At 41.1% G+C, this 14,744-nt stretch overlaps 5 protein-coding genes across 5 annotated transcripts; 1 reads left to right on the top strand and 4 right to left on the bottom strand.

Annotated features, from left to right (window-relative positions):
- Positions 1-2,502: 2,502 nt before the first annotated feature.
- Positions 2,503-4,050, bottom strand: KNAG0G01010 (uncharacterized protein; the record flags this gene model as incomplete). Its single annotated transcript, XM_022608961.1, has 1 exon — positions 2,503-4,050. One exon carries the CDS (start codon positions 4,048-4,050, stop codon positions 2,503-2,505), a length of 1,548 nt encoding a protein of 515 aa, XP_022465405.1.
- Positions 4,051-4,495: 445 nt separating this feature from the next.
- On the bottom strand, positions 4,496-4,891 carry SGN1 (Sgn1p; the record flags this gene model as incomplete). The annotated part of the gene is made up of 1 exon (XM_022608960.1): positions 4,496-4,891. The coding sequence occupies one exon, from the start codon at positions 4,889-4,891 to the stop codon at positions 4,496-4,498; it is 396 nt and encodes a 131-aa protein (XP_022465404.1).
- Positions 4,892-5,166: 275 nt separating this feature from the next.
- Positions 5,167-5,880, top strand: NOP16 (Nop16p; the record flags this gene model as incomplete). Its single annotated transcript, XM_022608959.1, has 1 exon — positions 5,167-5,880. The coding sequence occupies one exon, from the start codon at positions 5,167-5,169 to the stop codon at positions 5,878-5,880; it is 714 nt and encodes a 237-aa protein (XP_022465403.1).
- Positions 5,881-5,996: 116 nt separating this feature from the next.
- PMI40 (mannose-6-phosphate isomerase PMI40) lies at positions 5,997-7,394 on the bottom strand (the record flags this gene model as incomplete). The annotated part of the gene is made up of 2 exons (XM_022608958.1): positions 5,997-7,255; positions 7,364-7,394. The coding sequence occupies 2 exons, from the start codon at positions 7,392-7,394 to the stop codon at positions 5,997-5,999; spliced, it is 1,290 nt and encodes a 429-aa protein (XP_022465402.1).
- Positions 7,395-8,279: 885 nt separating this feature from the next.
- RQC2 (Rqc2p) lies at positions 8,280-11,300 on the bottom strand (the record flags this gene model as incomplete). The annotated part of the gene is made up of 1 exon (XM_022608957.1): positions 8,280-11,300. The coding sequence occupies one exon, from the start codon at positions 11,298-11,300 to the stop codon at positions 8,280-8,282; it is 3,021 nt and encodes a 1,006-aa protein (XP_022465401.1).
- Between the last annotated feature and the right edge of the window lie 3,444 nt (positions 11,301-14,744).

Here is a 14,744-nt window from a genome sequence, read left to right as displayed (position 1 = left end):
TATAAGTGCTGGATATAGAAAATGACTATGATAAGGATGATAAGATCTCATCATAGGCATAAACAGGACACACACTTGATAAAAGACACAAATGTTAACAAGACAAATAATGATGCCACAAGTGTGAAATTATCCACCACAGTGAGAAATTGAAGAGCCACATCATTGACTCTGCACTAATTTTCACATATATAAAGTCTAACTACATCGAATGAAATGATTTCTATCTGTTACAATATAGAAGAGATTATTGAACCACATACTTGTAAATTAAGTATACACTAGAAGTCATACCTGAACTAAAACATCTAACATACTCTCCTTCAATGAATAGTCACGGTGAATAAGATCCTATTTAACAATAAGACCCCTATTCAAAAATATATCTATACCACCTTTCATCATTTTAAGATATCAATTAGGTATAGCATATTTTAGAAGCTTTGTTTTCTTGTCCTATTTATTAATGTAAGAGCAAAAGCAGGTTGTGATTGAGAAAAAGTGTGTAAGGAATCTGATATTGTGTATTTACGCCGTATACTTAAAGTATGTAGTTATCTCAGTTGTGCTTGCTTGTCTATGACTCGTTCGTTAGTTGGGTCCTGGATTTAGAGACGGTCTTGAAAGATGTCGGTTCAGATACCTTGGGGTTTATATATGCTCCGGATAACGGGCCATCCGCATGTCTCGAGTTCGTATACTCACATGTCGGGTTTATAATAGTTCACACTACTGTATTGGATAGGGTAACGGGTCATGAGTCCATTCCCAAAGGGAGTTCCCAATTTATCCTCACAATTAATTTTAATATTTGGAAATTGGCAAGCACCTTAACTTTTAAACTCCTGGTGTTTTGTCAGTATTGGCAGTTCAGTTTAACACCTCATACTGCGGCACCTTCAAAAAGTCTTTTTGAATAGCTTACCGAGTCCATCAGATAAAAGTCACAGAAATATACATGTGGAGTTGCTAAATAATACCAATATTTGGACATTCGCTATAGCAAGGTATTGAAAATCTCTTCGAAAATGAAGGTTCAGGCGTGAAAAATTGAGCAGAAAAATATTGAAACACCAAGGTGTTAAGAGTAGGATTGGACTCTAATTTGAAAGATTTCTGAAAGAAGAAGCAAAAATTGAGAGTTCGAATTACTCGATTAAAAATTCAAACAAATATAAAGAGAAATTTTCTTCACAGCAGCTGATAAGTATTCTTTTTTTCACCACATCAAAAACTCCAATTCTGATGAAACAGAATAATAATTTTGGTAACTTTTACGAATATACCACTCTCTCGGGTAAAACTGAGAAGTATTATTTGGAAAAGGCTAATTTTCAATTAGAGAAGGAGCTGAATAAGGTAAAAGAAATACCTGGATGGTGTAGAGACTTAAGCCATTTTCTGAGTAGATTAAAAATGGACAATGTTTTTGATCTACTGGAAGGAACGATCAGTGATAGTGTAGAAAACCAAATAATCCATCAAATGATTGTGGGTGGTCTGAGTGGAGACATGACAAACTATGATGTTGAAACTCTGGCAGGCATGGAATTGGTTTCGTTCCTAAGAGAGATTCTTGCCAAACACCTCCCCAGGAAAATGAAGGACAAGATGTGGGAAATGGTGTTGATAGATTAACAATGCTCGTCTGATTTCCTCACGCAGAAAGGCAACCAATTCAATGCTTGTCAAAATTGAAAACATCAAGTTGTGAAGGGCAGGATTGGACTCTTAATTCTTACTTCTTCTTTCCCCCCCCAGCCTTTCAAGTTCAAAGTCCAAAACTGCTCTGAGTGACTTGAGATTTCCAATTTTCTCAGTTCTAACTTTGATGCCTAAACCTTCATTGTCAAAATGCTGCTCAATATTAGCGCTGAGGTTTTCAACTCTAAGTTGATATTTTTGGATATTCTGTTCTAATTCAATCTTAACAGAATCTTCAAAGGTGGCGCTACCATACTGAAAACTGAAACAAAAGGAGCACCCTCTTGTTCTGACTAGCAGAAACACGGTTATATCAATTGGTTCAGTTTCTTTAAACAGAACTATGTAACGAACTACTTCTATTTAGAATCAAGAAAATATTTCTTAAGTGAAATATTTCCTCTTTTTCATTCTTCATGGAAAATATAGTTTCTCGTGTGAAACTACAGTCTGCGACTTATAACTTCGCACAGAGAATATTCTTAGTCATCGTGTCGGATAATGATATCGTTTACTTCTACATTGAAAATACAGTTCTATTATCCAGCACTAGGTAAAACACAGTATTGTTGCTCGAGATACGAGGATCTGGTTAAAAAACGGTTATCCCTGACCGCCAAAGGCATCCTCTAAAATGGTCTGATCACCCAAGGGTCTACAAAAAGTAGGCGTCATTTCTTGGGCAGTTTTTACTAAGCCTCCATGTCTATTATTTGAGAGATTATGCTCCATTTTTCAAACGTAGAGCTCCTTCTTCGATGCCAGAGTAGCGAGAGTACTTCTTGGTATGCTCTCTTTTTATGCCTCCAATCCAAGTTCTTGAAGAATGTCGTTTAGCAAAGAGACATCGTACTGATAATCCAAAAGGCCACTTTCTTTCAAAAATTGTTGATCTGTCTCTTCCTCTAAAAACCAGATATCATCTGATTCAAGCCTATATTTCTCCAGCAGATAGAACCTGATATCATCCACAAATTCTATGGTGTCTGTTTCCTCACGGGATGATATTCTTTGGGCACTTTTTACAATAGCCTCGCGAAAACTTTTACTCCTCTTTAGAGCCCTGATTTCACCTGCCACTTGTTTCGCTGCAAAGTGCTCCAACCTCTCTAGTCGGGTTTCCCAGGCAAAATACAGGATCTGAAAGATTGTGTATCTCTCTAGCACTTTAGGTGATTGTGTCACAACGGTGGCCGCCATTGACTTTAACCGATCTGCCAATATGAAATCACCCAGTTTGATGACTTCCATAGCATATTGCCACGGTATATTTGCTTCGTCGAAGTATAGGTAGCGCAGCATAATTTCAACCACAAAAAGATCGAACGTCGGCAGTTCCAATATTGGGTAAGGACAGCCATCTCCCCGGTTTTCTTTACTTTCCTGATATGCCACAGTTTCAGAAAACTTATCAGTAAATATAACCTTGAAATAATCTGCCCTCATCAATACAGCTAAGTGGCATGGGTAAATTTTGAGCTCGTTTTCATGATTCTTCACAGATAGCAATACGTCGGGATAGGTGTGTTGTGAGAATGAGCAGCTGGATATCTCTTTGATACTTTTTTCTTCTCCGGTAAGAAGAACTGCACTGTCAATAATGTATTTGTCGACAAAATGCTTCAGTTGTTCTTTTGCCAGATTGGTAAATTTATGCTGGTAAGATATCATCATACTTGACTTTTCCGAGGGATCGGCAACATGTCGGACTTTATTCATGAACTCAGCAAACATATTCATCTCCAACTTTTGTGCTATTTTTATCAGATAATCGTAATCTTCCGCTGTGATCGTATGGAGTATAGGAACCAAGTATATAAACTTTAGAAAAAGCTCTAAAACATGGGAGGCTCGCACATCAACGTCTAAGTCAAACCAATTTCCAAACATTTCTTGAACGTCGTAGCCCCTGTTATCATTTAGAATGGGGCACCGCGCTTGAAGCATGAATTTGTGGGCTGGTAAATGGCCTTGCGCCACGTTGAGTTCCATATCATAGGTGACGATTGCCGGTGCAACAAGCAACGACGACAAATGCATTGCAAACGGTTGATTCATATCAGTAGCCTTGGAGATATCATAACTTAACAAAATATCTCGTATAGAGTCTGTTAGTGCACCGTATATGCATCGAGCACCTTCCTGTCTATCTCTATCACATAACGCGCCACTCCGCAGGAGTAGTTTAACCACCTTTTCATGTCCACATAAACTAGCTAAAAAAAGAGGTGAGTTATCAAATTTATCCACTTGATTTAAATCCACACCTGTAGAGATCATACGATCCGCACTTTCCAAGTCACCAGTACGACATGCATGGCATAAGGTGTTGAAGTTCTTGTCCATGAAGAACCTACGCTTTCTATTGCGGTTAAAGGTTGGCACTGTATCGTTTATCCCAGCTATTAGAATTTTCAATGTATCTTTTTTTATGTATGCTGAGGGTATGACAAACATGCAAACCAGATTTTGGTAATCAACACTTCCGGCCGTTGTCACAGTTTTGTACTAAGCTCAATATAAAACTGCAAAGGACCGCTATACAGCTGTTAGTCTACGTGAATGGCATTGAATGTAACACTCTTAGGGTTAAGTGGAAGCCGTTTATCTGGTACTGAGGCCCTTTTTTTAGAACATGCGGTTCCCAACTCAAATCCCATATTACCACATCTTACCCAGCCCATTGCAGGCCAGTCTACGTAACCGGACAACTATACGGCCGGTCCGAGTCTGTCACACTAACACGGAAACACTGCGATTACCGAGCTTACTGGCACCATCATCAACGGTATTATCCCTGTTGTAATTCTTTCCGATCATTTGACTTAACATTCGTTCTCTTTTTTTTCACGGTTATAGAGTATCCATTGAGTATAGAATTATTCAAATCCAACGCGTTAGCTCTCCCCTGTACCGCTTCAAATTCAATATACGCATAACCAATTGTATTGCGTTTCCGCTTTTGACTAAATAGTGTAATTCTAGATATAGGCCCGCATGCTTTGAAATGATCCTCAATCACTTCAGGTCCTGTTTCAGGGCTAAGTCCCCTGACAAATATCGATCTAGTGTCTGCCTCAGCTCGTTGAATGGCAAGACTTTGATTATTTGCAGTTGCGAAGTTGCTTATTTTGAATTGCAAAGTGTCCGGAAGATCAGACCCCGTTCCATTCTGTGATTTAGGCATATGTAGCTACTGCACAATGTGTTCGCTTCTCAGAACGTTGCTGAGCTGCCACATCTCCCTAAGCAGAACAGGGTAGGCTAGTAGTGTATAGTACTACGTCACGTTACCCGATTGAAGGAAAATTTTTTCCTTTTTGTAAAACTGAGAAACTGAAAAATTTCAAGCTCATCGCATTCAAGAGATGCCCATTACTAGTATTACTTGAACTGTTGTTGTTCTTTGCGTGTTACGTATTTACTCACTTTGAAAGTCAGAAACCTATAAATACATTAGCGATGGGTTCTGTAAGAAGAAGAAAGCTGGCAAGATCCTCCATTGGTAAAGCTACGAGGCGGACGAAAGACAGACAAAGAAAGATAAATATTAAGTCAAATCCCATCATCGAAGCCCATTGGGATCACTCCCTTACTTTGGCGCAAAATTATAAGAAGCTAGGACTCAGGGCCAAACTCCAGACGCCGGCCGGTGGTCAGGAGGCAGACTTTTCCAAAATTATCAAAAAAGAGCCCAGCATTAAGAAATCCGTTTTCGATGAAGATGATGAAAGTGACGAGGATCATGCAGATCAATTAAAAGGAAGCGAGTCGAAGGAGGAAATAGACGAGAGCACTTTTAGTCCAGAGAATATTCCTGAAGGTGAGGCCAGAATAGAACGTGATTCAGAAGGGAACGTAATCAGAATTATATATGGGGCCAAGAAAGCTTTCAATATTGATGCTGACGTCAATGAAATGAAGCAGAAGGTTGACGACGAGTCCGCAAAGACAGAGGCGGTAAAGGAACTGGAGCGGTTTGCTGATCGTCCTCTTGTTGTCAAAAAAAGAGTAATGAGTAAAAGAGAGGACGAGTGGTTAGAAAAACTGTACAAGAAGCATGGAAGCGATTACAGGAAAATGTTTTTTGACAAGCTAAATGTCTACCAACAGTCACAAACCGACCTGAAAAGGAGAGTTCTGAAGTGGAAGAAAGCGCATGGTATCGAGGATTAGAGGAGACATAACTTCGTTGCGTATCAAACTATACCACTCTTTTACATAACAATCTGTACCATAAAAGAAGATTACACTGTGTATATCAGATAAATATATAACGGCAAGTATTTCATCTAGTTTGCTTCGACAAAGGCCCTGTAGGTGGTGAAATCTTGATCGTTGGCCTCCAAATCGATTGCAGTATTTGGAGCAATAAAGAATACAAACCCTGGTTCGGCTTGCAATTTAGTACCTTCTGTGGAAACTTGACCATGGCCCTTGGTGGTAATCAAAATACTTGGACCCTTCAAAGGTTCAAAATGTCTGACACCTGTAGATTTCTTAAATGTAGTTTCCAAAACAGCAAACTCTTCGATAGGTGGGTCATACAGTATGGATTCACCAGCACCAGATGATCTCTCAAATCCCTCGGGCTTCATCTTTTGGTCATCTACGGTACCATAGTTGTAAGTTAACATTTCAACAAGATTCTCAACATCCTTGAATTTTGGAGTGAACCCTGCTCTGACAACGTTGTCAGATGCGGCCATACACTCCATAATGTCACCGCTTATGTAAGCATGAGGATCCTTCGCTTTTAGGAAGATCGCTTCTCCAGCCTTTAATCTACAGTGGTTTAGTAGAAGACCACCGCAATAAAGACCAACATCCCCTGGAAATTGATCGTTTAACCGAACAAGCAATTCTGGTAGGTCGCATTGAGTAAAGTCAGCTGGGCTACGCTTGGCCCTCTCAATTAGAGCTGCACCTTGCTCAGCAACCGCTTCGTCCGAGGCACTCATGACTTTACCAAAGAGCTCCTGTAGCAGCTTCCTGTTGGCGACGTCATCTTTTGAGCCTTCAACGGCATTAGCTTTAATGCCCTTGACGAATCTTTCCGCTACATCTTCACCAACAAGCTTTCTGAATTCAGGCAAGCGACTCAACTCTTCCGCGATCTCTTCCAGTGGCTTAAACCCGCAGAACCCTTCAAAATCGGTTACGGCAATTGCCATTTCCGGTTTGTGGTTGTCGTCTGGGTAGTTCTTTGGATCCTGTGCATGTAATATCCTGGCCAATTTCTTGTCAGGATGGGCCTGGATGGATAGAACCTTCTTTATCGATAGAACTTTGAACAGGAATGGCAACTCACTTTTGCTCTGGAACTTTTCAATGATATCTTTACCGAGCATAGTTGTTGGATCTTTGGCAATTACGTCATTCAAAAGTTCGTTACCTGGGCGTGTGGTACATGGGCCCTTCAAGTGGGTACCCATCCACAATTCGGCATAAGGTTTCGTGTCATCGATTTTGACGTTTTTGTCAGAGTGAGCAGCGTATTGCGCGACAGCAGAGGAGGAACCCATCTTACCCCATTCATATTGTTGGTAGGCTAGTGTAAATAAGGTAATGTTCTTGTTAGTAAATGAGAAAGTCCGCGTAGAGTGCGCTTTGCACCGATATTATACGATCTATCCGTACTTCCTAAATGTATACATACTCGCATCAATTCTAAAGAGTTTTTCGTGCATAGTGTCTGCTCTGTTAATGGCAGACCGTCGGTGCTGTACTGTTGATTAAACACAAATTTTAATGTGACAAAACGAATAACGATGGAAACGGGAGAACACAGCAGCGTTGTTATATAAGACTGAAGGTGACGTGGTCTTTTTTGGGGAACTGTCATTATTTTTTTTTTACGCGCGGCACTTTTTTTTTCTCGACTGAGTGAGTGGTCTACGCAGAGTTTTTGTTGGAATATTGTTGGGATATTGCTTAAAATGCCACCAACATCACCGTTTTGTTACCTATTAGCCAAAATGGAAACATCCTGAGTTTGTCGATGAGGTGAAAAACCTTCTCACCTATAAAAGACGAACGTATGTAAAATAGTACTGTATATTACGTACCTACCACTGAGTACAGTGAACAAAATCTACTATGGATTCTACCCTTAATACTTCCTTTATACAATCACTGGCTACACTGCAACAGTTTTAGCGTACGGTGGTGTCGGAACAGTCAGTGCCGAACCCTGTTTCGCGCTTTCCGGCTTTCAGTTGGAACATGGGAACTGGGTCCGTTTGGCTTGTCCTACAGACCTTTGGAAACAATAGGTAGCGGAATAACCCTTGCATGATACTAAGTTACCAATAATGACATTTATTGAATTGAAGTACACATGGTTGACCAAAGAGAAAAAAACAAGAGTATGTCAGATAGCCCTCGTCATATTCAATAAAGATGGCACATCACCATTGCGTAGCTTCACTCATACAAGCTACGTGTCTCGTCGTTGGCCAATTTACTCGTTAAACTCTCAAATCAATGTAGCTCCCTCTCTGATAATTTGGAAAGAAAACAATCCTTGAAAATATACTATATATTGTATAAAGAAGGAGAAGAGTATCCCATATTCATTTTTTCTTTGAATTGTGTTTGCTAGCCTTACCTTTCGAACTTCTAACTTTTTTCTTGCTGGAGCTAGGCAGCAATAAGTTTAATTTATCAACACATAAACGAATAACCAAATCTTGCGCAGTCAAAGTTTTGATTACTTCATGTTCTTTGGGCCAGTCTAACAACTTGTCGATGCATGATGTATCAACTTCTCTATTCAAAAAATAGTGCAACATTTCAGTCATTGCTTTGGTCTTCTTAGCGCTCCCGGGTACAAGTTTAACCTTGTATTTGAATTTTGCTAGAGCGGGCCAAGGAGCAAAGACAGGTACAATATCCAGTATCTCATCTTCGTTACTCAAGCTACTTTTTAGTTCCTTCTCGAACTTGTCGTAGTTGATCTTCACCTTTTTCTTTTGTGTAAATTGCAGAGTCTGCTGTTCCCTTTGTCTTTCCCGCCGTTCCTTTTTATATGTTCTTTCTTGTTCTTTTTGGAGCTCCTCCTGTTCCTTCTTTCTCTGCTTTTCAATTCCCTTTAGGGTCCCCAAAGCCTCAAGTTTCAAAAGCCTTTCATTTTCATCCTGATCGCGGTATTTCCTTTGCATCTTCTTTAGCTTCCCCTTTTTACCGCGCACATTCTTTTTTATGTCTCCAACGATTGTCTCAGCAACACTCATATTCTCTGGGATCGAACCGGAACTACCTGTCGCTGACCCTTCTTCTTTATCATCGTTGTCAGCTGAGACTTTCATATCTTCAATCTCTTTCTCAATTCCCATGGTGGTATCCTTCAAATCATCAGCGACCGAATTACCTCCGTCGTCGGTGACTTTTTCTTGGTGTGTGGCAGGTATTTCTTCCTCTAATTTAGCGACCACATCATTCTCTTCATCCCCTTCCATTTCATCATCTTCACTTTCTTCGGATGCATCATCCACTTTCACTTTCCAGAAAAACCCCAAACCCATTACAAGCTGAGCAGGAGGAAGAACAACTTTCTCCCGTTCGTCTATCAAACGGTAACAGCCTTGGGGAAGGACAGTGTTATCATTGGCACTGAATTTACTAACGTTCGATGCCGAGCAAAAATACGGAGAGGATGATAGTTTCTTTGACCACGCTACGCTTGCTGCCATAGCAAAAATCCCTGCTTGCATAATGGTATTTGGAGGAACTTCAGTCTTCTTTGGATTTTTAATCCATACATGGGAACCAAACTCATTAGAGACATAGATATCGTCAGGGGTAATGTACTTGCTGTAAAGTTGGTCGGTCTCAATATCGCTCTTACCCATGAGAACCAAATGGCCTTCGCTTGAAATAAACCAATTATATTTCTCAAAAAAGTATGGCGTTCTCAATCGCTTCAAAACTTTATGGCTTTCCTTCAGTTTACTGTTCAATTGTTTGTTAACTTTGGTTTCGATGTTTTTCATCGCCTTGTCAAGGTTTTGTTCGACTTTCTTTTGCTTTTCAACGGTATGCTTTTTCACCATGAAGTACTCAGAGGCGTTAGCATAAGTCGAAAGGTCCAATTTGATGTCAACTGAAACAGTTGTAGGTTTAAGAGCTCGAATTCTATTGGATTTCCTATGCTGATGCTGTGTAGATCCCTGGTCACTTTCTTCGTCGCTCGAAAGCTCCGAACTGGATATGTCAGAGCTATCAACTTCTTCCGACAACTCGGTGTCATCCTCGGTGTCATTATTATCTTCTAAAGGAAGCTCCAAGACGATTGTATTCTTTTTCAATTTCAAGGGGAGTTTGATGGCTTTAGCAATTTTGTTTCCCTTCTTCTGTTCAGTGATTATCAGTTTTTCAATAATATTCCAATCAAGCTGTTGATCCAAAAGCCCTTGTACTGCCCCTTTGGCATCTTCAACCAATTCTGCATGCGTAATAATCAAGTGACCCTTTTGCTCATTTTGGGACTGTACGTCAATTAGGGCCTGGATTCTTTTTCCATTTTCAGACCTTGCCTCCTCTAGCTTTTTTCCAGCTAACGTCTCTTGATTTTGAATTTTCATGGCATACTTCGACGATTCTAAAGTGGAAAAAAATTTATCGACTGTCCGATTATAAGTACCTTCAATTTTAAGGACGTGTAAAATGGACCTCTCGCATTCCTTTATAAACGGTTTGAAGGGGTGAAAATTTTCAAAAAAATATTCTAAGTCTTCCTGATCTCTAGAAGGTTCAAAATTGGGATTCTTCTTTGCCACAATATAGCCACAATTTTCTGTTGTGGTCAACAGTTCCTGATATTCTTGTTGAACGTCTTTCAGAATCTCGGAAATCGTATCAGTCTTTTCAACAAAATCAGTAAACAACCCTGCCGGATCAAATTCTTTCTCTTTCAACCGCTTCGACAAAAGATCGGATAAGAAATACGGGACATGACCCAATAACACTCTGTGGATAGATCTTTTTTTACGCTTTTGCCCCTCACCTGCCGGGCCACTAGCGCTAGGAATAACATCGTTTTGCAGTTCGGCATCTAACCACGTTCTCACAGTATTAGCATCGAATTCAAAATGCTCCATTCTGTGATCGATATTTGTGCGAGAAAACAGAGATTCATCAAACATATTATATGTCTCCCCAACTCTATTTTGGTGCTCATGGACAACCCTTTGTACCAAAAGTATTTTCCGAGTCTCGTCCAACAAGATAACATTCCCAGCGCTGAAAAACTCTAAAACCAAGTAATTTTTGCCGTCTGCAAACTGTAAAACTATAATCCTATCATCGAGCACCTGTCTCAAAGCCGTCAGTCTCTTTGCCTTTAAGTGTTTCCTCAACTTGACAACAAACCCGGATGGTACAGGAGGGATGTCCCTAGAAAATTCAGTCATATAAATTTTTAGACCGCAATCGACAACCACATTGATTTTGGAATCAGGCTTATTAAACTTCAGTAGGAACTGCCTACTGGAATCAGCAACATTGTAGATATTATTTAGCCGATATGATTCTAAAGCAGTCGACAGTTCAGGGACTAGCAATTGAATATCCAACGCACCCAGTCTTTGTTTCATATCACCTTGTCGTTTGGGTAGCAAAATCTGCGGACGTTTCCAAAACTGTCCAAGAACATTTTCAGTTTTCAATGGGTTGAGCACTCTATTGAACAGCAAGATAATTATATCGTCAAAAAAAGAGGTGAAAAATATTGATTACCCGGATACCGAAATATTTATGGTAGAAAACAGCGGCTTAGTGCAGTAAACTACTTAACTTACAACTTCAGTGTATTCGTATCCATGATTTTCGCATCAAAGTATCAAAGAATGCAGGTAACTATTTTTGGCTATCTCAAGACACTGCCTAGTGTTACACCCTAGTAAAAACTAATGACAGTCAAGGTTAAGCTGAGTAGGAGATAAGTGTCAAAATAGTAAACCCCTGTTATTCCTTATCTCATCTCTTCTTTTTGGATATGAATATAGCACTTCTTGAAAAAAATCTTTCTCTATTTTTTCCGGTAAGTGTTCAACTTCCTATATTGCAAGCTCTTTCCAGTGGTATAACAAAGTACGGTAACAGATAGAATGAAAAGATACAGACATTCTAAAACTACGGTACAACTTTAACTGACGGGGAAGCAATCAAACTTTTGATGTAATAGAATGGACCGACAGATATGCTTGTGAGGTTTAAACAGCCCAACGGTCCCACCTGGCTGCAGATGTAGAAACCACTAAGGTCCCTGCAGCCGTCACTTGCAGGTTCAAGTCGGCATAAAGTGTTGTGTAAAGCTACAGGAAGATTATCTCGACAACAGCTCTTTGCATAAAAACGTTTCTTATGGAACAGGCAGTATGGGAGGATCATATTCTGATTTCTCATCCCAACAGTCTGAATCTATCTTAGTTCCTTGCTGGTTCGTGGGTCCGGGCTCCAGATCGGTAGCGCCACATACTCAAGATTTCCTTAACTACGGGCCACACTCAAGACTTCCTTAACTATGGGCCATAATTAAGAAAATACCGCTTCGAAAGGCGGCTATTACTAGGTGTGGTGTACTGGTGTAATATGTGGTTTTGTGCACTTTTTTGTGTCAATCTTTCCCATCTATTCTACACTAAATCCTTGGATTATAAAAAGGTTTCCGGGATTCCGTTCCATTGATCATTCTCGTTCATCACTTTTGTCGTTCTAGTTTTCAAGTTGGTTTAATACGTTTTTCTTTCTTCTCTTCTCTTCTCTTCTCAGTACACCAGCCACCCATTTCCTATCATGCTATTTTTTATCTCTTTGGTGTTAAGGGTGGCACAACAATTCCGGCTGCGAATACTCGCTCTAGGTCTATCCTCTGCTTCGTATGCCTATTTTCTATCGGACGTTGAACATTGTGGAGAGGCGGGTCTTTCTTTCGATCCTGCGTCTTCTCTCTCAACGAGCTGCTCCAGTTATGTTTCCAATACCGTCAGACCATTGATTCACGCACTCCACGCGTTTGGTTCTGCTCTGGTACGTTCCCTGCAAGTTTTACCCTCGGGCCATCGATCCTCGCGTCATCAACGCTTTATGGTCCCGACATGGTATCTTCCCAAAGTATATACCGGTCTCCCAGTCTTTGGTTGCTAGTTGGCGATTTTCCGGTCCGTTCCTTTGAGGTGCCGACTTCTGGGTCTTCCCAGGACCAGCTTTGTGTTTGTGATCCCTGTTGTGTCTCCCCATCCATTGTTCTCTTCTGCGGTTTCTGCCTTTAACGGATTATCATTTTCCATGTGGACTAAGAGCCTGAGATAGTCATGACATCTCTTGCTCTACATCGCGCGGGTGTAGTGTGCTTAGCACGCATGGCAAATGATAATTCGGCTTCTGTGCTTGATTCTCAAGGCTGACGACTGTGTTCTTTGGGGCTGTGCACAATACGGATCCCAGTTCCCAAAGCTGGGTCTGGGACGGTTCTGGTTGTTGGTTCTTCCGAGTACCGCGGACCCTCGGTGTCGCACACAAGGGCACTCCCAGCTTTTCAACCTTCGACCCTATCGTCAATGCGCATCCTAACCTGTGCTAAACTTCACGGCTCCAAATGCCTGTGTACACTAGGAATGCTGCTATGTACTCCCAAACCAGTCTGCTTGATCGTTACATCAAGTATCTTCAGACTAAATGGCCACGATCCACCGGCCATTTTGGGTGCTCGGTTTAGCTTGTAGCTGGCCACTACTCGCTTTGCCGTTCACCCCCGCTTTCCTGGTTTGGCAAACACGGCGTAATGGAACCCTATATATCTTAGCTCCCGCCTCCTCCACTCCGAGGACCCACATTCGCTGTGCCTGAACTTCACACCGGGGCACTTCAGAATACCTCATGGTTGTTCGCGGTCGCTACACTTGGGACTTGTGGTGGTGGTTGTTTTAATTCTGTTGCACAACTCCATGTTGGTTTGGACAATGAATCAAGGTTGGTCCGTAGCGGCACATGACAATTGGTGCCTTCCGAACAATCTTCTTTTGCATTTGTTTCTTCCTACGGTAGTAATGGTTTCTCTCTATTCCATCTTCCTACTGTCGTGTTAAGTGGTTGCTTCTTCTCTTTTCCACTTTGATCTAAAACACGTCTTCTTCCATATTCCTATCACATCACAGATATGATCTATTGCGGTATGCTTTTAAGTTGGTGATGATTGTTTCATTGAAAGACCTGTTGAACTCCAAAGGTTAATCCCATTGACAGGGTGGTCAGGTATTGGCGGCATTGATTCCTAAAGCAAGACAGACGGATGGTTCGACTTGCGGGGTGTTCCTACCTTGGGGGGTAGGGCCAGCACTCCGCACAAAGCAGTGACACATCTGATCGAGAACTCATGTACACTTTCCTTTCAGATACTGTTTAAAGGTCGCCACGTCATAAGCTCTTCACCTTGGTCCTGCTGCTGGTGCTGGTTTGGGGACCGCGACCACCCCGGGCACTAAAGTCAACGCAACTCCGGATTGTCTTTCTATACAAATAAACATATTATGTTTGTACTAAGCGCTATTCTTATTTTACACGGTTCGTCGCTGCACTACGCCGCTGTCTGCTGGTGTGGTTGCCCTGTGGGATGGATCCTCAGGCACGGGGGTCTGCCCTGTACTCTTGCTCAATTCACAAGTTTGTACTAAGCCGTATTCTCATAGAAAGTTCTGTCTTCATAGCACACTTTTTTTCAGGGGCCACCAAGCGCGCTAGGCTCAGGTACATGATCAGCTCAACGCCTGTCTTACAGTCGAAAAATCAGCGCTTCAAAGCAGCCTCCCTGACTAATCACTCTCTTAAACTGTGCAGTTAAACTGTTGCGGAGCTGGTTGAGATATAGAAGCAGAGTATCATCATCTCATTGTGTAGGGACTTTTCTATAAAAAGAGTGTTTATACTAGAGATTTTCTTCGAAATAACCTTTCTGTAGTTCTCCAGAACAATTTATTACCGTTTCATGAATTTAAGCTTGCAGTTATCGGTTTACGAGACCCTACTGGTCCCAACACCTG

Source organism: Huiozyma naganishii, chromosome 7, assembly GCF_000348985.1.
Source record: "Huiozyma naganishii CBS 8797 chromosome 7, complete genome".
Classification (NCBI taxonomy): Eukaryota; Fungi; Ascomycota; class Saccharomycetes; order Saccharomycetales; family Saccharomycetaceae; genus Huiozyma; species Huiozyma naganishii.
The sequence above is the reverse complement of the archived record's forward strand: the minus strand, read 5'-3'. Positions and strand labels throughout refer to the sequence as shown.